The 22,045-nt window shown below is 45.8% G+C and overlaps 2 protein-coding genes across 7 annotated transcripts in view; one reads left to right on the plus strand and one right to left on the minus strand.

Annotated features, from left to right (window-relative positions):
- MAP3K20 (mitogen-activated protein kinase kinase kinase 20) overlaps positions 1-22,045 on the minus strand; it is an 839,253-nt gene that overhangs the window by 723,499 nt on the left and 93,709 nt on the right. For 2 of the 6 annotated variants that reach the window (XM_085645278.1, XM_085645281.1), the window contains exons 1-2: positions 3,926-4,055; positions 3,588-3,780 (exon numbers count right to left, since the gene is read on the minus strand). In XM_085645278.1, coding sequence (XP_085501404.1) covers positions 3,588-3,746 — 159 coding nt within the window. In that variant the 5' untranslated portion in view covers positions 3,747-3,780; positions 3,926-4,055. Of the gene's footprint in view, positions 1-3,587; positions 3,781-3,894; positions 4,056-22,045 lie in introns of those variants that run through there. The other 4 variants (XM_085645277.1, XM_085645280.1, XM_085645276.1 and 1 more) reach the window with 2 other exon arrangements.
- LOC146861184 (uncharacterized) overlaps positions 9,662-22,045 on the plus strand; it is a 47,179-nt gene continuing 34,795 nt past the window's right edge. Inside the window, exon 1 of the mRNA XM_085646214.1 lies at positions 9,662-10,388. Within this exon, the coding sequence (XP_085502340.1) occupies positions 9,662-10,388 (727 nt within the window). The remainder of the gene's footprint in view (positions 10,389-22,045) is intronic.

Consider the following 22,045-nt stretch of genomic DNA (forward strand, 5'->3'; position numbering starts at 1 on the left):
GGGCAATCCCACCTCCAAGAGCTCATCTTTGGGAACGTGTGGGATGTAAGAGAATACTTACTGTCCTACTCAGCACATTCAAGTAAATTAGTACACTGTTGTAAATATGTATATATCATATCTGGTGTAAATATGTGTGTATCTTTATATATCATATCTGCATGCTCAAGTGACTGTAAAACCATATCTATAATAAAAGTGCATATGTCTTCGACAGGGTCATCCTTACAACTGGCTCAATTATTTCATACCCTGTTTTTCTTTTTAGACTTCATGTTAACTACTGCTTCTATGCACTGGCAGTGCTACTAATGTATAATCCATCAAATCAAACTGATATGTTTGCTAAAATCTGATAAAAAGTAAAATAAGTGAGTGCAGTGGGATATTGGCCCTGGTGGCAAGTGGAAGTGGTGGTACTGTGGGTACTGATCTTGCTAAGGAAAAGGAGCGCAACACTTTCAGTGTGTGGTGGCTGTGACACTGGCAGTGACTTAGATGGTACTGTGATTGGATCCCCTGACATTGCTAGCGAGTCTGAGAATGCTGCTGTGGCACTGGAAATCACTGGGGGTGCTGGCCCTGCTGGGTAATGAAAGACCCTCCTTTTTGTGTGGAAATGGGGCCCTATTAGTGGAACTGAAAGTCTGTGAGTGACACCGTCAGCAGGGATGATGTCATAGGAGGGGAATATTGTGGCTGGATGAAAAGACCTACTGCAATGCACACTCTGTGAGACCACAGGTATGATGAGCTGCAATCACAGCTGCTAATTGGACGTCCATATTTGATAGTGCGCAGACCTGGCTCCAAAGAGGACCGGAGCACTGTACAGACAACAGTTTATTGTAGCAGGAGTGTCACAATATTAATTTTATTTTCGGAGTTTTATATAGCACAAACTCGACCGACTGAGACATTTTTTTTTTTATTAGGCACTGGGAGATTAAGTGATTTGCCAAGTACCACAGGATGCCAAGCGTCGTTGCTGAGACTCGAACCGAGTTTCCCAGATTCGAGGTCCACCGCCCTAGCCATTAGGCCACATCCTCTATGTTCACTTTACATTGAAGAGTAGAGAGCGAGTGGTGTGGTTGGGATGTGATGAAGGTTGGTAGCTTTTTACTTAATTCCATTATACAATTACACATACCCGCAGGTACAGAGAGATGAAGCTGTTATTAGGGTGTAACGCAACCAAGTTCCAAATTCAGCAACTAAGGCACTTTTTATAATTGTGTTCACTAGAATTGATGTTCAGAATATTTTGGGGACAGAGAGCTAAAATCCAAAACCTGCACACCTTCTGTGACATTTTAAACTTTACTATTTATTAGACATTTTGCGGTTTTCCATGGGAATTTCTGCTTTGTGAAGAGACTGCTGCAATTGTGAAATCTCTAAGCACTCGCAATAACGCGTGTCACCATTATCCAATGCTTTAGTCCTCCATTTGACATCCTTAGAAGGATGAAAGGCTGAGTTTGCCTTTCGGGGAATTGAATGGTGACATTCAGATCACCCCATCTGTTGACCTGAAGTGGGGAGCGTTGAATTCAAAAAGCCATCATGGGAGTGAACTTTCAGCATTACCTATCCTGGAAGAAAAGTGTCGCATGCTTGTAATGCTGCCGAGCAGCAGGTGAACTGTTGTGCGCCTACTTTCTCTGTCACTTGCCAGGCCCAATATCCTCAGGAGGTTCTGAAAGCTCCTCTACGTTAGCCAATCACAGAGCGTGACTCTGCTGTAAGCAGACTGGAACGCTCCAGCAGCGTTCTTCAGAAACCTGTGCATGCCCCATGCTGACAGAGGGACAAAGTTACTGCATTACCAGGGAGCGGGTGACCTCATTGGCTGACTCTCTTAACTGCTGTCTGGGAGGTCTTAACATGAGGATGTCGAAAGGATACCCAAAGCATGCTTCATGTATCTATTTTTATTTGTGAGCTCTGCTGTGAAAAGAAAAACAGTTGTGCATGGTGGCTAGAAACGTCGCTGTGGGCGACACGTGGTTTACTGCAGTCTGCGCTGCTCACAGAACGTCTATATGGAAAAACACAATACAACTTTGCATTTCGACTTCATCTGAAAGAGCGCATTGAAACCTTTACCACAATAGCAGTTGTTCCAAGCATGGGCACCCAGTTCTGAGGGGCACGGGGACTCGGACGCTACAAATATTTTTAGCTCTGCTTTTAGGAGGGCAATCACCGCTTCATGGGAATTATCACGTCACGCGAGTGCGGCATAAGGAACTTGAAAGCGCACCAAAGCTTTGCTTTGGAACAGAGGCACTATAGCGTAGTTTCTTTTGTGATAGCAAGTACAATCCTAGGGAGATCCCATTGTGATGAACAGTACGATTTTTAGCAGCCCCATTAGTTGATCCTTGTAGACGACACACTAGGCCGACTGCTCAGCTTCCGCAGAATCTGTGCAACATATGTTTTTAACAATCAGTGCATAGCAAGCCATTTAATTTACTTAAAACGCCTTTAGAATAAAGTTGCTAGCAAATTATTGGTCTCAAACACTTTGGTTTTGTTAAATGTAGTTGTTATACTATCTATAGGTTTGTAGATCATTCTTGTCAATCAATTCAGATGTCTCAACACTGAAGTCAGGAACACCTGCCAGCCTCATAAAAAAGGTTTTGAATGCGACAGGCTGTGCACCTTGCGTCATGCCCAGTAGTGCAGTGACTGTTCAGAGGGGGAGTGTGCGAACTGAAGGGTCCGCAACAGAGACAGCAATGGGATTTCAGACGGGGCACAGAGTAGGGGAGTGAGCGGAAGTGTTAATGGAATTCTGTAATTCTAAAGCGTTTCCGCATAATTATGGATTTGACGCATTTGCTAAAAAACCCATAATCTGCTGCATAATCTGCAGATTTAAGAAAAAGTGTTTCTATCTCTAATGGATCAAAAGTTACTAAAATTTGCCTTTTCTTACCACATAATTTTAGTCAACCCGCTGCATAGTTTTGGTCCTCCCCTGCCACATAATTCCAGTGGCCATGGCTGAAGGGGAAGGAGCAGAGAGAGGGCAGTCAGCGAGTGTTCAGGGGCTGCAAGGAGCACATGGGGCGCTGTTAGTGAAGAAGTGCCAGAGAGCAGAGAAAGTGGTGTATGAGCATGGGGGTGAGGAGTGAGCAGTGCAGTGGCAGTGAATTGTCAATAAAATTAATGGCGTGGTCCAATCTGAAAAAAAAGAAAATTGCATACATAATACAAGCGGAGTCTGCCGCACTACCTTCCACCTGCAATTGGTTATTATTTTTGTGCACCCAGCTCTCATGATTCTAAGTCTAGAGTTCGTCAAAGCGCTGTACAAGATAATGATAGCCACAGCGTCAACAACGTAAGTCTTATTTTTATAGCCAATGCAAACGTCACAAACATCTCAAGCAGGGTCTTCTCGTGGTCGCACTCCAGGAACAAGACATTAAAAGTAAAACAAGCCTTTGAAAACGAGATCATCTTTTAGTTCTGGGAGAAACACAATGATTGTGCTGACTTTGAAATGTGCCCAGGAAACAGACACTGCATTTTATTAGCTTTACAAACTCACAAAATAAAAGCCTTACCTCTTTTTCTATTTTGAGAAGCTTCTTCACGGCCACCTCCTTGTCCTGTGACATCCATCGTGCGCGGTACACGCTGCCGAAGCTCCCTCCGCCGCAGTTTTCGAAAAACTGCAAGTCGTCAAATTTAATTTGCACAAATGAAGCACTGAGAGACGACATCTCATAATGACAAAATGCTGCACGCCGCCCAAGCCTGTGAAAACAGGAAAAACAAAACAAAGTCTAGTTCCGGCACTTTCTGTGACACGCCACGTGCTCCGCTTCACATCGGAACCCCTCCGAGTCCCACAACGCAGCCCAAGAGTACCGCGTGATGACGCCAGTCGCAGAACACTCACGCCGGTTCCCCAAAGTGTGCGAGCAATGGCTGCTGTGTGCCGTGAGAGGACAGGCGAGGTGAGTTCCCAGATTTACAATGACTCGGCGGTGGCTGGGGCCTGTCCCGCGCAGCGCTCGCGTGTCCCCATGTGAGGCAGTGACAGAGTGCAGGCGCGCGCTTTCAACTCGCTGCTTGCGTAGCAGTTCTGGAATCTGAACTATGCAGCCTTTCCATGTTGTGATCCCTCCAGAAAAGTATAAATGGCCTACGCAAATGACCCCGCTGGCACAGGCTGCGCGTTAACCCTTCACAGGACGGTATCTAGGAGTATGTGGTACGCACTCCTCACAGTTACTAGCAATAGCCTAAAAATCATAAAGATTAGAGTTTCCTTCTGAAAACAAACATTTCAAAGCCCTGCTGTCAAATCACTCACGGCTACAGATCTACAAAGCTAAGAATATCTGGCAGAACTACACAGCATAAAAAAGTGCATGTCCCTGTGCTGTGGCTATAGATACACATAACACATTTGTTAACAGAGCTCTGTAAAGCAGCACTCATGCATGCAGTATGTGCCATAAGAATGTTATAAAAATATAGGCATGGTCAGTTGATAAAAACAAGAATGTGCGTGTTTTTTACTCCTCAAAAACACTTTTCCAAATAATTGAAAAATGTGTTCGTTAATGCAGCGAAATTGGGAAACCCTGCACACCAATGTACTCTGCACCACCATACTGCAGACTACTATACTCTAACATGAAACACTCTACTGTACGCCACTGTACTCTACGCCACTCTACATCACTTTACTTTGCATCACTCTACACCAATGCACTCTACACCACTGCACTCTATGATACTCTACTCTTCATAACTGCACTCTCTGCCACTGACCTCTCTGTCACTCTACTCTGTGCCACTCTACTCTGCACTGCCCTACTCTATACCAGACTACTGCACTCTACGCCAATGCACTCTACACCATCATATTCTACACGACTACCCTCTACGCAACTCTAATCAACTGTGCACTACCACACTCTATGACACTGCACTTTACACAACTAGACTCTACGCCTTTCTACTCTATGCCAGTGCACTCTACTCAACTCTACTCTGCACCACTGCACTCTTCACCACTGTACTCTACACCATTCTATGCCAATGAACTCTACACATATTCACTCTATGCCACTGCACTCTATGACATTACTCTGCAAGACTACACTCTCCGCCACTATAATCTATGCTACAACACTCTATTCCACTGCACTGTACTCTGCACCACTCAACTCTACGCCACTCTACTGCAATCTACGCCAATGCACTGTACCCTGCACCATTGCACTCTACGCCACTTCACTCCACTTTGAAAAATCTACTCTACGTCACTGCACTCTACACCACTATACTCCACTCTGCGCCACTCCACTCTATGCCGTTGCAACCTACTCTGCACCACTCTACTCTATGTCACTGCACTATACGCCAATGGACTCTATACCACTTTACTCAAAGCCAATGCACTCTATTGGCAATCTACTATCCACCACTGTACTTTACACCACATCACTATAGTCCACTCAGCAACACTCTACTCTACAACACTCCACTCCACAATACTCCTCTATGACACTCTACTCCATTAAACTCTATGCCACTCCACCCTACAACACTCTACTTACCTCTATGACACTACTCCACTCTACGAAGCTCTAGGCAACTCCCTTTAGGCCACTCCATGCCACTCTACTCCATTCAATTCTACGACACACTACACCACGCTACTTCACTGCACCACTCTATGCCACTCCACTCTGACACTCTATGCCACTCCCCTCTACTCTACACCACTTGACTCTATAATACTGTACTCTACTCTATACCATTCCACTCTCCTACACTACTCCACTCAATGCCACTCCACTCTACAACAAACTACTCCACTCTACGTCACTCTTCTCTACAACACTCTACTCCACTCAGCGCAACACCCTTATTCCACTCCACTGTGCTATACACCACTCCATAACACTCTATACCACTTCACAACACTCTACTCCACTCTGACATTCTATTCCACTCTACGCCACTGTACTCCTCTCTACGCCCTTCCACTCTATGACACTCTGCTCCCTCCACAACCCTCCACAACACTCACCACTCCACTCTATGCCACTCTATGACACTCCACTTCACGCCACTCAACTGTACTCTACACCACTCTATGCCACTCCACGCCACTCTACGACTCTCTACGCCACTATACAATATTCCGCCCTACTCCACTTTACAACACTCCACTCCACTCTCCTTTACCCCACTAACTTTTAGCAATGCTGAATAGCAGCCACACTGGTGTACAACATGGCTAAAACATATTGGCATAGCTAATAGCTCTTGCATTGTCAAGACCTATTGGCTTTGCCAATGCATTCTAGAGTAGCAAACCTTCGCCACCCACCTAGCTTTAATGGACATAAAATGGCTAATTCTTTAATGTAACTAAAGTACCGTGTGGTAGCGCACTTACAGACAGCACATTTTCCATTCAAATGGCCATTACATTTGCACAGACAGACAGTTTTACCTATAAAAATATATTGAACGCAATGATAATGTGTGGAATCAGATTTCAATTAATATTTATCATTTGTGCATCACCAAAACAAGTTTTTTGATTTTTTTTTATCCTATTAAAATCTTTGTTTCCATCACACTTCAGAACTACAAAACAATGTGCTTAATTTTTCCTTCCTAACTTGTGAATGCATGCAGTTTATTTTCAAATATTTATATTTTGTTGTGTTACAAAAAATGACATCCTCCAGCCTTTCATTTCACACTCCCTGTACCTCAGCATGACTGTCATATAATTCACTTTACTTTTCTTTCTCTGTCTGCTAAGTGAGAGTAGTTTGTGAACACCAATCCCTATGTTAAAAAAATAAGCAGCAATTTGTCAGAAGACATAGCCAGACATTTCACCCTCTGCGTTTGAAGCGAACCAGGTGTGACACGATAAGCATAGAATATAAAGCCATCTTTAGAGCTTCAACTTTCTCGGCCCACCAAAAATCTTCTCTCGACCCACCAGTGGGTTGCGACCCACCAGGGGGTTGCAACCCACAGTTTGGAAAACACTGCCATAATCTTTTTCAGAAAAAAACCTTCTTTGAATCTTAAAAAGAATGCATCTTTGTAAAATACATCACCTCCACAATTATGGTTACTCCTCCAGATTTCTTCAACATGTACTTAAAAGAACCCGCCTTGGCAGTCACTGTCCTGATACTGCTACAGGGGGGCCCCAGGGGGAGCGGAGAAACAGTCTCCCCCTGGGGCTGTTCGCCCGAATGGAACGGGCCACGCTAGGGACGTCAGGGAAGGCGCGCGCGCGCGTAATTAGTCAGTCAGGTGCGCGAAGATTAGGGAAGCGCGAGCGTAGGGGAAAGGAAGAAACGAAGTGAAGTCAGAGCTGAGGAAAAGGTTTTCCCTGAGGAAAAACGGACCGGAATCGACGTGGAGAAGCAGGAGAGGCATGGAGGATGACGAGCAAGTGAGGGCAGCAGTGGACTTATTGAAGAAGGCAGGGAGAGAAGACCTGCTGTCAGCTGAGGCGAGGGCTGCGTCTGCGCCCAGGGGAAGGACAATGAGGCGTCGTGCTGCAAGCGGAGTGCAGAGGGCAATAGCGGCCTGCTTGCCTCAGCAGGCTGGTGGAACACGAAGAGCCACGCGCCTCAAGAGCGGAGGTGCACATGGCAGTGAGGACAGAGGTATGGCAAAACGCCTTGCACAGCGCTCGGTGATAGCAATGCCTCAGGGAGTTTTAGAGGGGGCCATAGCAGGGCGGGAGGTTAGCATGAATGGGGCCCCATTGGCAATGTTTAGGGGGCTCATTTCCAGAAGAGGTAGAGTGAGGGGCAGGAGGGGTGGGGGGAGGGGTACTGCCCCATGCCTCCTCAGCTGGGAGCAGCAAGGTAGCGTTGGGAAGGTGGGAACGAAGGACCAACAGGTTAGTGATATGACAGAACCTCTGGGTATGATTTTGCACACTAGGGGGGAACAAGGTTTTCCGTTGGTGGATTATTCTTCAGACACGGGGAGTGACAGGGACCAAGAAGAGGTTGTGGGCATGTTGCGGCCAGCGCAGAAAAGGAATAGGCAAAGGCTTAGTGGGGGTACTGGTAGCAGGGGAAAAAGGTTACAGCAAGTGAGGGGTGAAGGTTTTGGTATAGGGGAGGAAGGTGTGGATTTTGTGGCGCAGGTGGTGAGTCCAGTGCAAATCAGGATGAATGGGTATATGGCGTAGACCAGCTGGGTGGGAGTTCGTGGCAGGGCGATAATTGGCCCTCTCATAGGTCAGAGCCTGACATGGAGGAAAGTATTTTTCCGGAGCCTAGGTTACCACCAGGTCAAATAGCGCCAGGGGATTTAGCAGAGATAGGGTGTGATGAAGGGCAGTGGGTGTGGGTGCCACACTCAGGGCAAAGAGGCGAGGCGCAGGAGAGGGAGGCTGCTAGAACATTACCATTTGCGAGAGTACCAGTTGCGGAGCAGCCTACCAGCGGGAAGAGCGCCCAGAGGTCAAAAGCTGCTTCTGGGCGGACTGTAGCTCAAGGCGAGCAGCGGTCTCGACAAGTGCCACAGGTAGTGGTGGCTAGCGATTTAGCGCCTCAGCAAGAGAAGTTCAGTGCGGATTTTTCACAAAGACGCAGAGCTCAAGCGCAGATTTGTGTTCAAGATTTTTTGATGGAGGGATAGGAGATGGAGCCCTGCCTAGCAGTAGTAGACAAAATGTGGGGTATGGAGAAGAGAGTGGGGATGAAGAGGTGATTTGGGATGAAGGTAGAGATGAAAATAGTACAGTTCTGCAGCAAATCCGAACGGAAAAAGGGGTAGGGGAGGGAGGGAAGGGGTCAACTGCCTATGTTTCTACCTTACAGAAGTCACGTGCGGACCTGCCAGTTGAAGAGTCTCAAAAGAAAAGACGTCGAGCGAGTGTGCCAGTGGGCATGAGGGACAGAGCAGAACATCTTCCTAGAGGTACGACACCATGGTGGGAGGTGTGGGCCCCATCGGTTACACATTTAGACTTACCACAGGTGAGGGATATACACAGCGGCTCGAGTCAGCCACAGGTAATGTCGAGTAAGGTTGGGGGGAAGAGGCTTCAGTTGTTGACAAAGCAAGGACAAAGTAGGGAGTACGACGGTGCAGAGGACAGAGGGGGACATGACGCAGGAAGTGGGTAAGGTAGCTAAACATTTACCTTACATGGGTTTAGCGATGCCCCTGGGTACACATTTATCTTTAAAGACGAAACAAAAAAATTTGGGACCATGAGTTTGTCGACATCTTTAAATTACTACACAGGGAGGTCCAGGCAAAAGAAGGTTCCAAAGAAGAAGAGTGGGAGCTGGCGAGGCGTTTAACACAGCTGGTGGGCAGAGAGGGCCCGAGCAGGGATGGGGGGCCAGGGGTAGAGAGGCACCATTACAATTTATGACAAAAGGCGGCTACGCCAGTTAATTTGGAGGCGATGATACCATGGTTAGAAGCATATCATGATAAGACAGCGGCTAGCACATTGTTTTGGTTTTTTTTGGAGGGTTTCAAGATTAGTTATCAAGGGCCCAGAGAAGGTCGGTGGGCAGATAATTTGAAATCCGCAACGGATTTCCCTCACATAGTCCGAGCTAAGCTGTCTGAAGAAGTGTCATTGGGCAGAGTAGCCGGCCCTTTCGAGATGTGTCACTTGCCAAATTTGATCATTTCGCCTATTGGGGTCATCCCTAAAAAGGCAGCTGGAGAATTTCGAATGATCCAGCACCTGTCTTGGCCAGAAGGCTATTCTATTAATGATTTTATCGCCCCAGCAGACACGGCTGTGTCTTACACGTCAGTTGATGAGGCCCTGAAGCAGGTGAATTTTGTAGGTGAAGGTGCGCAGATCGCTAAGTGTGATATCAAGTCGGCGTTTAGGCTCCTCCCAATTCATCCAACCGACTTTGAATTGTTGGGAATGTATTTTGAGGGGCAATATTATGTTGACAAAGTGTTACCTATGGGGTGTGCGGTGTCGTGCGCCCTCTTTGAGCGATTTAGCACCTTCCTGCACTGGGTTTTTTCGCAGAGTTACCAGCAAGGAGCTTCCTGTCACTATTTGGATGATTTCCTTTTCATGGGTCAGGCAGGTACTAGGCAGTGCCAGGCGGCTTTGGATGTTTTTTGTAAATTGATGAAGGAGCTGGGAGTGCCATTGGCGCCGGACAAAACAGTAGAGCCACAGACCTGTTCAACATTTCTTGGCATTGAAATAGACACAGTAGCACAAATAGCCAGGCTGCCAGCAGAAAAAGTACGGGAAATTCGAGACTGTGTGAAGGAAACATTGAAAAAAACTAAATTGGAGCTTAGGCAGGTAGAGCGCCTACTGGGCTATTTGACGTTCGCTTGCAGAGTAGTAAGGGCAGGTAGGGCGTTTTGTCGGGCCTTAGGCATGGCGCTGTCGGGAGCCTGGCGGCCACATCATAGAGTCCGCATATCCAAAATGGTGAAGGAAGATTTGAGAATATGGTTGGTTTTCTTGGAGGATTTCCATGGAGTGCCGTTACAATTAATTGAAGACCGTTTCATCTGGCAAGTACAGATATATTCGGACGTGGCTGGTTCCAAAGGTTTTGGTATCTTTTGGGACGGTCGGTGGTGTTCGGAGCAGTGGCCAGCGCACTGGATGACACAAGGGTGCAGCATCGCCTTTCTAGAACTTTTTCCGGTTTTGGTAGCGCTGGTCACATGGGGCAAAGAGCTTCAAAATAGATCTGTGTTGTTTAATATTGATAATATGTCTGTGGTGAATCTACTCAATCACCAAAAGCCAAAGATGTGAGAGTGTTACGCTTGTTACGGGAGTTTATGTTCGTGAGTTTACAATGGAATATTATGTTCAGAGTCAAACACATACCAGGGGTAAATAACTGCATTGCTGATGCCCTTTCCCGAATTGACAATTGAAAGGCTTGTGGAAAACTCAGTAGCGGACTCCACAAGGAAATCTTACAGACAAGCGTGGTTACAATTTATGAGTTATGTACAATGTAACAGCAAGGGGTGGAAGAAGCAACAGTTTACTTACATTATATTACACTTTGTTCTATGGCTGGCGAAACAAGGATTGTCATCTAATACCATAGCGGGTAAACTGGCTGGGGTATCCTTTTTTGGACAGTTACACTGGGGCTTTGACCCTGTTGACGGCATTCTGGTGCGAAGAATGTTGAAAGGTTTGAGCAAAAAGAGGGTAACAAGGCGGCTGCCTAGAGCCCCCATTTCTTTTCAGCTGCTGCAGAGCGCTCATGAGACAGCATTGTTCAGGCTGGCAATGATTTGGCTCTTTTTCGGAGCGTTTCGAGTGTCAGAGATATTGGGGAGAAGAGGGAAAGGAGGCATACGTTATGACGAAGTGATTTGCGAACAGCAGAGGCTTCGGATTTGGTTACGAAGTTCAAAAACTGACCAATTGGGGAGGAGTTTTTGGGTTTTTCTGAATAAAAGTGGCCTGGGGGAGTGTTGCCCAGTTTTAGAGTGGGAGGGGTTTCAGGACAAATCCACTACCACCACAGCAGCTTATATTTTCGTGCATAAGTCAGGCCACCATGTTACTAGTATACAGCTGTTGGGGGAGCTGAGGAAGGTTTTGTTGTTAGTGGGAGAATCACCTTCAGAGTATGCGACTCATTCATTCAGAATAGGAGCAGCGACGGACGCTGCGAAGTTGGGGTTAGGGTGGGATGCCATTCAGAGAATAGGCAGGTGGAAATCCAGGTGTTGTACACGGTATGTACGCAAGTAGAGTTAGTAAATGTTGGAAAGGCATGCTAATTTCTTTTTATTTGATATTAGGTGATATCCGCACTTTGTCTGGGAAATGCCACGTATGGATCATCGGACATTCATTTGTCAAATTGGCAGGCCTCTTCGCTGTAAGACAGAGTTATGGTTACAGCCTCGGCCTCCCAAGTGCAGGACATGAGTTGCTTTGGCATGGAAAAGGCGGCATGAAATGGGAGGACCTGTTCCCAACTCTCAGAAGATTGAGGTATGATAGACGGCCGCCAAACTTGCTGTTGATACATTTAGGAGAGAATGATCTCGTATCGCTTTCAGGTCTTACGCTATTAAAAAACATGAAATTAGATCTAGCAGTGATCAAGGACAACTGGTTGGGAACGACAGTTGTATGGACTGAATTTGTTTATCGGCAACATTGGAGGCAAGCGAGAGACCAAGTGGCAATGGACAGAGCACGCAAAAAGCTGAATAAAGAAATGAAAAACTATTGTGCGGGAATGGGCATAAGGTATCTGTCACACGGAAACATCACCAGTAAAGAGGGACAGTTATTTAGAGCAGATGGGGTTCATTTGTCAGAATTAGGCCTGGCATATTACATTTTGGAAATCAGGGATTGTTTGTCAATGGAATTGGCCGTTGACCTGTGGTGCAACAGCAACGATCGCTGAAGGGAGGTTACGGCTGCAATGGTTGGTGGGGACAGGAAAACGCTTCGGTTTTCCTGGGTGGCAAGGTTTGGGGTGGGTAAGGCAGGAGCGGTCTTACCGGCATCCCAGGAAGACGGGTAGGAAAAAGGGGAAGAAAAGAATGACAAGGTAAAGGTAACACAGAGAGGTTTGAAGGTTGGTTTAAAGTTTTGAAATGGGGAAATGTGATTTTAGAAATGGTTTTGGCTTAGTATTCTAAATTGTAAAGAGAAATAAATAAATAAATCGCCGAGTTATTTGAGAGTTTACCTGTTCTAAATAAAGTGGCCTTTCTACTATTCAAAGATGTGTGTGGGTCAGTTTGTTTTGGGCGAAGTGAAATGGCTTACAACATTTTTTTTATAAATCAGTAATTACGTGTGAGATGTTGCCTAACAACCGGTGTGCATGGTTTTTGGCCAGCGATTGCACTTTCACTAGCCTTGCGCCAGGGCAAAGAAGGGAAGATTTCCTCATAACGTCCGAACTACGGTGGGTATCCCAGGGGGCGGAAGCTGGTCAAGTATTCAGAATACTTGAGGAACAGCTAGGTAACTCATGAAGTATGTTCTGGCCTGCAATGCATCGCTGTGATGTCTGTTGTGGCAGGGACATCTTTCCTATCTGTTCAACCTATTCATATGTGAAGCAAATGTGCAGGTATTTACTATCTGGCTCTTCATCTCCAGAGGGAGGGTATAAATAATCAAACAACTTGTGGGGACTTTACATGCCGCTTGGAAACAGTAAGAATGCTCTGCAGGGACTTGACCCGTCCTCTTCCTCCCTGCTACAGTGGGAAATAAACCTTAACTTCATTTCGACACTGCGCTGAGAGGGGAAAATACTTTGTGGGATCTTACTGCCCATACAAAGTACAAAAATAATGGGTGCGGCCTATCTACTGCACCTTTGCTATTGACTACATGGTGATATTGAGTGACAAACAACAAGTGTCAAGGACTTTTCTGTCAGAGGGGTGGTATTCCACTTATCCTGCTTTTAAGGACTTTTCTGCCAGAGGGGTGGTATTCCACTTATCCTACTCCTGTTCAACTACCTCGACGTGAATAGGTCGCCGATGATGAAGCATGCCACCCATAGTGGGTGAGGCGACCAATGCAATTCTTTCAGGATTCTTGCAAGTAGTGTAGGGTAAGTGGAATACCACACCTCTGGCAGAAAAGACCTTATCACTTGTGTGTCATTTGTTTCTAGGGAGGACTGTGTATAGGATTAAAAAACTCTGTAGCTCTCCCAATGTGTGTGGGTGGATACTGAGTAGCAACCTATAATATTGCGTCCTCTGGAGGCTTTGCTTTGCCTCCCTGTCATACACATACCTTTATTTTTCCATCTTTACTTCATCCTACCTTTAATTCCTCAACTATCCTTCGGATTGAGAAGTCCTTGACAGTGTCCTCATTATTCTGTCCTGCTTTCAGTTCCTCGATTAACCCTCACTGTAAACATTACTGTAACCATTTCTTAAATGTTATTTATTAATTTAAATATTTGTATTAGATTTTTCTTTGGAATAACACATATACAAAACATCTCGTTTATCAACAATGCTACATGGGATTCAATTTACAATCGTGTAGCAGTTCACGCCCAATATTCTATTAAGTTCCTCAACTACCGTAGACCAATATGAGGTTATTACGGAGAAGGACCATATTGTGTGCATAAATGACCAACTCTTGTCTCCACATCTTAGACAGGTATCTTTGCCCTACCAAATCTATGTAGATGGGCCCTGTCATAGGATACCCTGTGTAGGACCTTAAATTGGATTCATCGTATGTGGGACTTGATCACCACCTCCCTTGGGTGCATCAGTTTCATCAGGGTGTCTGGGACGGTGTTAAGGATCGTCTTATACGTCCAGGAGACCACTTTACCAACTATTTCACCTTGGAGGAGCCTTCCTTCCAGTGTAGCATATTCAGGGAGGTCCTCTACTACTACCTTTTCTGCCTGCCAGGCGTGTTTTATTTGCAAATATTTAAAATATCGTGTGTTATGTAGTTGGTATTCCCATTGTAGGGAATTACAGGGACTCAATGCGCCCTCCTCTATGAGGTCACCTATCTTAGAGATTTCGAGTGTACCCCATTGCCTAAAACCCTTCAGCTTCCTAAATTACTTTAAACTTGTCCCCACCCATGTCAACCTCTTGTCCCACTTCGTCATCCTCTCTACCCCTTTCCAGGCAATGATGGTCATCTGGGTCGCTGTCAGTAGGTTCTTTGACCCCTTTCTCCCGCATAAGTAATGTAAGTATGAGTGAGCCTGGAACTGGATCCTCTCCAGCACATATGTTGGGTGATCTCTGGGCATATACCTCCAGCCGTTAACCACTATTAAGTGTGCTGCCCAATAGTATGCCCAGACACTGAGGAGGGAAATGCCCCTATTATATTGATTACTCTGCAATGTCTCCAGTGCCACTCTAGAGGCACCCCCATTCCATAACAGCTATTGACTTCATTGTCTATTCTGGAAAACACGTCTTCTGGGATCTTATTGTAGGTATTTTGGAGTATGTACAGGAGTTTCAAGAGTGTAACCATTTTATATATGGCCGCCCACCCTAGCAGTATCAGAGGCAGTGTCCTTCACCTTTCAACTGGCCCATGGGAATCCGCAATTACCCTCTGAATTATATGGTCCAAGCTAACTTCTTTATTGGAGGTCAAATAGACACCCAGATATTTAAATCCTTGCTTGTCCATTGGCAATTTCCCAGGGCAGTCTCGTTCAACAAAGGGGCCTCTCGCCGGGTAAAAGCTAGTCTTGTCCCAGTTGATGCTGTAACCCACATGAGCTCCATAGTTTTTAAATATCTAGAAGATAGCAGGTAACTTCTCATTCAGCTTGGTGACATATAGAAGGATATTGTTGGACTTGGACCTTTTTGCAGGGTCATCCCTAAACTTTTTGCCTTTCTCCTAGCCTTTTCTCGGACATGGTGTTGGTGGTTTTAGGCCTCTGGACACTTTAGCACTGCTGTCCAGTGTAAAGTGTGTGCACTCTCTGTGTTACATTTGATAAGATTGGTCTACACCTGTTTGGCATACTTAATTTACCTGTCAGTCCCTTATAAAGTGGTATCTCATATAACCAGGGCTGGTGAATTAAATGCTGCTGGTGGGCTTGCAGCGCTGATTGCGCCACCCAACAAAGCAGCCTTGCAAACCTATCTCAGGCCTCTACCATTGCAGGGCCTGTGTGCGCAGTGTCACTGCCACTGTGACGTGGCACCTAAAGTGGGTGCCATGTCCATGACCCCCCTTTTCCTGCATGTCAGTCACCCCTAAGGTAGGCCCTAGCTAGCCCTATGGGCAGGGTGCATTGTAGGTAAAAGATAGGACATGTACCTTAAGTGTGGGACACGTCCTGGTAGTGACAAACAGCCATTTTGGTTTCTCACTACTGTAGGGCTGCCCTCGCATAGGAATGCATTGGGGATTCCCTGATAAGTGTTTCAGTGGTAATTCCTGATATGAGAGGAGCAGCGTGGTCAAGTTTAGTATATTTGGAATGGTCATAATAAATGCTGTGCAATAGACTGCGCAGATTTATTATAACTATTTTAGAAATACCACTTTTAGAAGTTGGCATTTCTGTGTGCTATGTGTCTGCCTGCCTGATGTGAACTGCATGTCTGGCTTCTGAGTGACAGGGGCTGGGAGGTGTGTGTGACTCCAGGAGGGGCAGGATGAGTCAGCACTAGGCTGAATGGGATATCTGCATTGGGAGTAGTGGGAGGAGTAATCCCCTGACGCTGAATAAATCTTTGCCTAGCCTGGACAATGCTGGCTCCGCCCCCTGTGGTGTGTCTGATCACCTAGCCCCCACCTGACAAACGGGAAGAGGAGCTTGGTAAACAAAGTGCTCCTATTCCCCCCTGAACCAGTTGCATCTGGTTCCCCCAAACCCTGTGCTGCAAAGAAAATCTGGGTATAAGTAAAGGGGCTGTGACCTCATGAATTTGTACTGGTTCCTGAACTTGCTGTGGCGTGCTGCTGCTAGGGCCCAGGAGGAACCGCCATGAGGGCTTGCCTCCCTGGGCCCAGCCCTGCCCCTTCATCTCTAAGGACTTTTTGTTGCTTCTAGCACCTCGTGAGGCTATACTTGATTTGCCCAGAAGAGGAGAGCATGGGCTTCGCAGCACAGAGCTGAAGCCCCTTTAAGAGGGAATCCTGGCGTGGGGGATTCCTCCCCCTGTGCTGCTTGAGAAGCGGGAGCTCACCCCGCATTGCAGTGATTTCAACTGGCGGGAGCCCACCCCGCTTTATGATTATTTAAAATAGCAGGTGCCCACCCCGCATTATGGTGCCTTTTGAGCGGGTGCCCACCCCGCTTTATGCTTTATTTTTCGAGCGGGTGCCCACCCCACATTGCAGCCGAGAAACTGAGCCGCGGGCCAAGCTACCAAGGGGGTGAGCGGGGGTTATCTTCAGCGTGTAACTCCCTTGCCCTGACTAGAGTGGTGGATTCTGCCTGGCTTAGGCGCAAGCCCTAGCCAACCAGAAATCCCATTTCTAAAAGATATCAACTATGTATAATGATATCTGTTCGTCACTTGATTCCCCCTCCCTTGTGCGAAATCCAGATAGGTCCGGGTGTGTTTTAATTATGCAGGCTAGGGGTTCTAGCACAAGAGTAAATAAAAGGGACGATAAGGGGCACCCCTGTCTTGTGCCCCTCTCTATGGGCAATGTAGTTGGTAGCTCACCATTCACCCTGACTCTTGCAACAGAGGTTTTGTAAAGAAGATCGATCTAAGCAATACATTTGGGACCCAATCCAAACTTTACCAAGACCTGTTTTAGGAAAGGCCAATGGACGACATCAAATGCCTTTTCGGCATCTAGTGACATGATTATGTGGGATTACATTTTATTTTAAATTCAATTTAATTACAAGCAAATTCTTAAATAGTAACCTCTACGTAATCCTACATTTCATTACATTTTTTAAATTAATTAAAATAACGTATCTAATTTTAACATCCCGCTAGAATGTTCTTGCAATAATCATTTTTTAAAGAGTTTTTGAAAGGCGCTTCACACAGCATGAATTCTAACTGAGCGCAACAGAAGGAAGAAACAGCAAACCATTTAAAGGAATCCAATATGTCTGCTGGTAAACCATGAAAAAAGTCCATAATTTTGCTATATGTGGAAACCTTTAATAATTAAATAATTATCTTGTTTCATCGGAGTTATCTTGTGAAATTACATTAGATGAAGAAGCTTTAGAATAAGTCTAGAAGGAATTGGAATGGTCTTAGCCATCTGAACGAAAAAGGACAGAAAATGGAAGTCATTGTGAAGTTTAGTGAATGAATGAATGAATGAATATTAGTCTTCTAAAGCCCAAACTTAGCCCAGAGGCGTCAAGGTGCTGCAGGAGGAGCTGTCAGACAGACATAGAAGTAAGGCTCAGACTGATGTACCTGTAAAGAGCCAGGTCTTCAGAGCTTTGCGGAAGAGAGTGAGACACTTGTCCAGAAATATCAGCAGGGAGGGAATTCCAGAGCCTAGCAGCGGCGATGGAGAAGGCTCTGCCTCCCCATCTGGCTCTCTTAAACCTGGGGACTGCCAGCAGATTTTTACTGGCTGATCTAAGCTGTTTAGTGGGAATATAGCGCCGGAAAAGCCCTTTAAAACCATCTGAGCCTAGGTCATAGAAGACCGTGTGAGTAAGACAAAGAGTCTTGAACAGAATTCTTTGGTTTGAAGGGAGCCAATGCAGCTTGCTGAGAGAAACCAAGACTGAGCGGTATTTAGGGAGATCCATCACCAGCCTGGCTGCTGCATTCTGCACCAGCTGCAAACGACGAACAAGGCCCTTGTTGATGCCCAAATAGAAGGCATTACAGAACTAAGGCCTGCTTTCTGGAGGCGAACAAAAGGAAATGGGAGATTTTCCTGAGAATCCTAATAACCCTAAAGCAGGTGGACACCGTTCTATAAATCTGAGGGCTCAGAGAGAGAGAATTGTCCACTATGACCCCTAGATTTTTTCCATGGGATACAGCGCAAGGACAAGAAAAAAGCGTATCTGGCCACCTATCATTGGACCAGACATTCTGTTGGTTTCCAAAGATCAGGACCTCTGTTTTTTCCCCATTGAGTTTAAGATAATTCTCAACCGTTCAAGAGAAGACTGCCTGCATACAGTTTTTGAAATTAGTGGCAGATTCCCTAATGCTGTGGGTAATAGACACCATGATTTGCGTGTCATCGGCATAGGACAACACCTCCAATCCAAAGGATCTGACAACCCTGTCCAGTGGGGCGACATAAATATTGAAAAGGGTCGGGCTCAGGGAGGAGCCCTGAGGGACTCCACATAACAGATGGTTAGGAGCCGAGTGAAATTGACCCATTTTCACTATTTGTGCCTGATCACTAAGGAAGGAGGTAAGTAGCTTGAGGGCCGGCCCTCAACCCCTATCTCCCTGAGCCGTTCCACCAGTCTCATGGGAGATAGAGTATCAAAGACTGCGGTAAGGTCAAGAAGAATCAACAGCGTGGTGTGCCCTGCATCAACCTGAACACGAATATTATTGAATTCTGAGGTTAGCGCTGTCTCCGTGCTGTGATCACTTCTAAAACCGTGCTGCAAACTATCAAGTAGCTGGTGCTCCCCTAAATAGGAGCTGAGGTGAGAGTTCAGATGTTTCTCCAGAATTTAACTGGAATTGGTAACAGGGAAATGGAGAAATAGTTCTTTAGTTCAGCCGGATTCAGAGGGGGTTTTTTTAAAAAGAGGTTTGACCACCGCAGTCTTCCAAGGGATGGGGTACTGCCCCACTAAGATAGCTACATTAAGTACTGAAGTAAGGTGGGGAACAATAGCCTTCCTTCCTATTTTCAAGATCCTCAAAGGGCATGACTCCATCGGGGAGGCAGATGTAATTACCCCTAACAGGAGGTCCATAAGCTCTGGAGACAGGGGGAGGGTGGGGGGGGGGAAAGTAACTTAGGTACCTCCGCCGGGGTTATGGACTTGTTAAGATGGAGGTGTGAGGGTGTTGGGAGGGACTGATAGGGGGATCTCAGCATTAAAAGTTTCCAACGAGGAATACATATCCATAATTATTGAACGGAAAAAATCTGCCATTCTGTCACAGAGCTCCTGGGAGAAGTCTGTCAAATTAGGGACTGAGGGGGAGGAGAGCGAATTAATAACATTAAAAAGTTCTCTGGGAGATCTAAGGGATTCTGTGACCTTTGTGTAAAATGATACTTTTTCCTCGATAATGGCAGCTTTATATTCCCTCAGGCATTGTTTATGTAACTCTCTTCCCGCAGGGTTAAGGTCTTAATGCCAGATCCTTTTCAGCTTGTGAAAGGATTGCCTCAATCTTCTCAGTCTACCAGAGAACCAAGGGGCAGAGGGCTTTTTTCTTGCCGCATAATGCTCCTTAAAGGGAGCTATGGTGTCCATGGCTACTAAAAGCCAATTGGAGAAGTCAATAGCTGCCAAATTAGCATCTGAGTGAAGTGGGCCATGATGGTTATCAAGTATGTTAAGAAGAGCCTCTTTACTAATACGACTAAGATTTCACTTCTTCTCCATTCCCTTTTTATTTAGTGAGACTGTACATGGTACCAGGATCTGGAGATTCAAAGGGATGGCATAATGGTCTGACCAGGAGAGAGGTATAGGCTCTCTTACCGTGATCCAGGAGTCATTAGAAAATATGCCATCTAATATATGTCCCGCTACATGGGGCTCCTGACCAATTGTGGCAGACCACAACAACCCGAAGTTTCCAAGAAAGTTTGAGTATCGTTACATAGAGTTTTACCAAGGTGGAAATTAAAGTCACCCAAAAGGGTAAGATTAGGACTTGCCAGGTACGGTTCTATGAGGTTGCTAAAATCCTGGCTAAACGATGACCTTGGTCCAGGTTGGCGGTAAGTCACAACACCAGTGAAGCTTTCGGTCGGATGGAATTTTATTAAGAAGTATAAAGCCTGATACGGATCTAGAGATGTAGTGAGTGGGTCGGTGTAACAGGTATAGACATCCTTATAAAGAATGACCAGACCCTCACCCATTCTGCTTACCCTGTCAAATCTAGCTAGGACATAACCAGAGGGAATTGCCTCCACAAGATCAGGACCGGAGCAATCTCTAGCCCATGTCTCAGTAATAAACACCCAATCCGGCTAGCGAAGTGAGACAAAGTCCCTGAAAGCAACCTTATTCTTAATAAGGGATCTCGCATCAATGAGAAAACCCAAGAATGCGTGGTCTACCGGAATACACTCTCCGTAGGAATCACCAGACACCTCTTGAAGAGACTATAGACAATACAAAACTCAGCTGCAAGACTCACTGTCGACCTTCCCAGACAGATCCACATCAGACCCACCTCAAGAAGCTACATTGGCTCCTGAACAGAAAAGATGTCAGATCAAGATGTTGACCCACACATACAAGGCCCTGCACAATGAGGGACCAGTGTACATTAACGAACACATGACCTTCCACCAACCAACCAGACACCTAAGTTCTGCCTCCCTCTTCCTCACAGACACCCCTCAATCTGCCAAGCCAACAGCAGAGGGCGCTCCTTCTCACACCTGGCAGCAAAAGCCTGGAACAGCCTACTCCAGCTCCTCAGGACTGACCCAATGCTCCAGTAATCCAGGAAAGGACCCAAGACTTGGATGTTAGAACAAACAGAGCACCATGAAGCAGCTAGCATTCCCAGTGACTCCATACCCTCATGGGTCATTTTCCTTTACAAGTATTGATTGGTTGAGTCTTCTATCACATCTTTTGAGTTTGAGCAGATTAACCATTAGTAGATTGCTGGAGGTTTACCTCAGAGTCTGTGAGATTACTACAGATGAAGGACTCTTTTTGAGGATGATGAAATGTGATCATAGAGAGATCAGTGGGCTAACCATAGTATTTTAAAATGTGATCTCTCTTGGACAAGGAGCCAATGATGACAGGTGTGACTTGGTCATTACATTTACTCCTAAATGTGAAATGAGGAGCAGCATAATTCTGAACCTTTGTATTTCAGATAGAGACGTCTGTGGGAGGTCAAACCTGTAAAACGCTGTTGGATTATTCTAAACATGGTAAGAATACTTCTAGAGTTAAGTTCATCAGGTACCAACAGTAGAGGGTGTATTAAGTTAAGAAGCTGAAGGTGATGGAACACATTTCTGTTGACAGCATTCACTTGATGGAAGGGTTCCGTGTCAAAAAGACTTCAAAATTGTAGACCTTGGCAGCTGGATTAGACGGAAACCCATGGACGCAAGAGAGTTATAGGATACATTTACAGTACCCATGAGGATGGTCTCAGTTCTTTGGCTGTTGAGAAAAACGGCTGATTTATTGCTTTACAGAATGGACTAGCTAAAGGCAGCACATTACTTGTGAAGCAATGTTATATTACAATTTAAGGTGTTTCTGTGAGTCATCGGAAAATATTTGATACCTGCGACTTTGAGTAGCAAGTATAGTGGATAGCACCATGACATTGAAGTGGCTAAGTGACAATAAAATTAGTTTTGGACCCCAAATGAGAGGGTGGTGATTCA

The sequence above is a fragment of the Triturus cristatus genome, chromosome 3_1 (assembly GCF_964204655.1).
Source record: "Triturus cristatus chromosome 3_1, aTriCri1.1, whole genome shotgun sequence".
Taxonomy (NCBI): domain Eukaryota; kingdom Metazoa; phylum Chordata; class Amphibia; order Caudata; family Salamandridae; genus Triturus; species Triturus cristatus.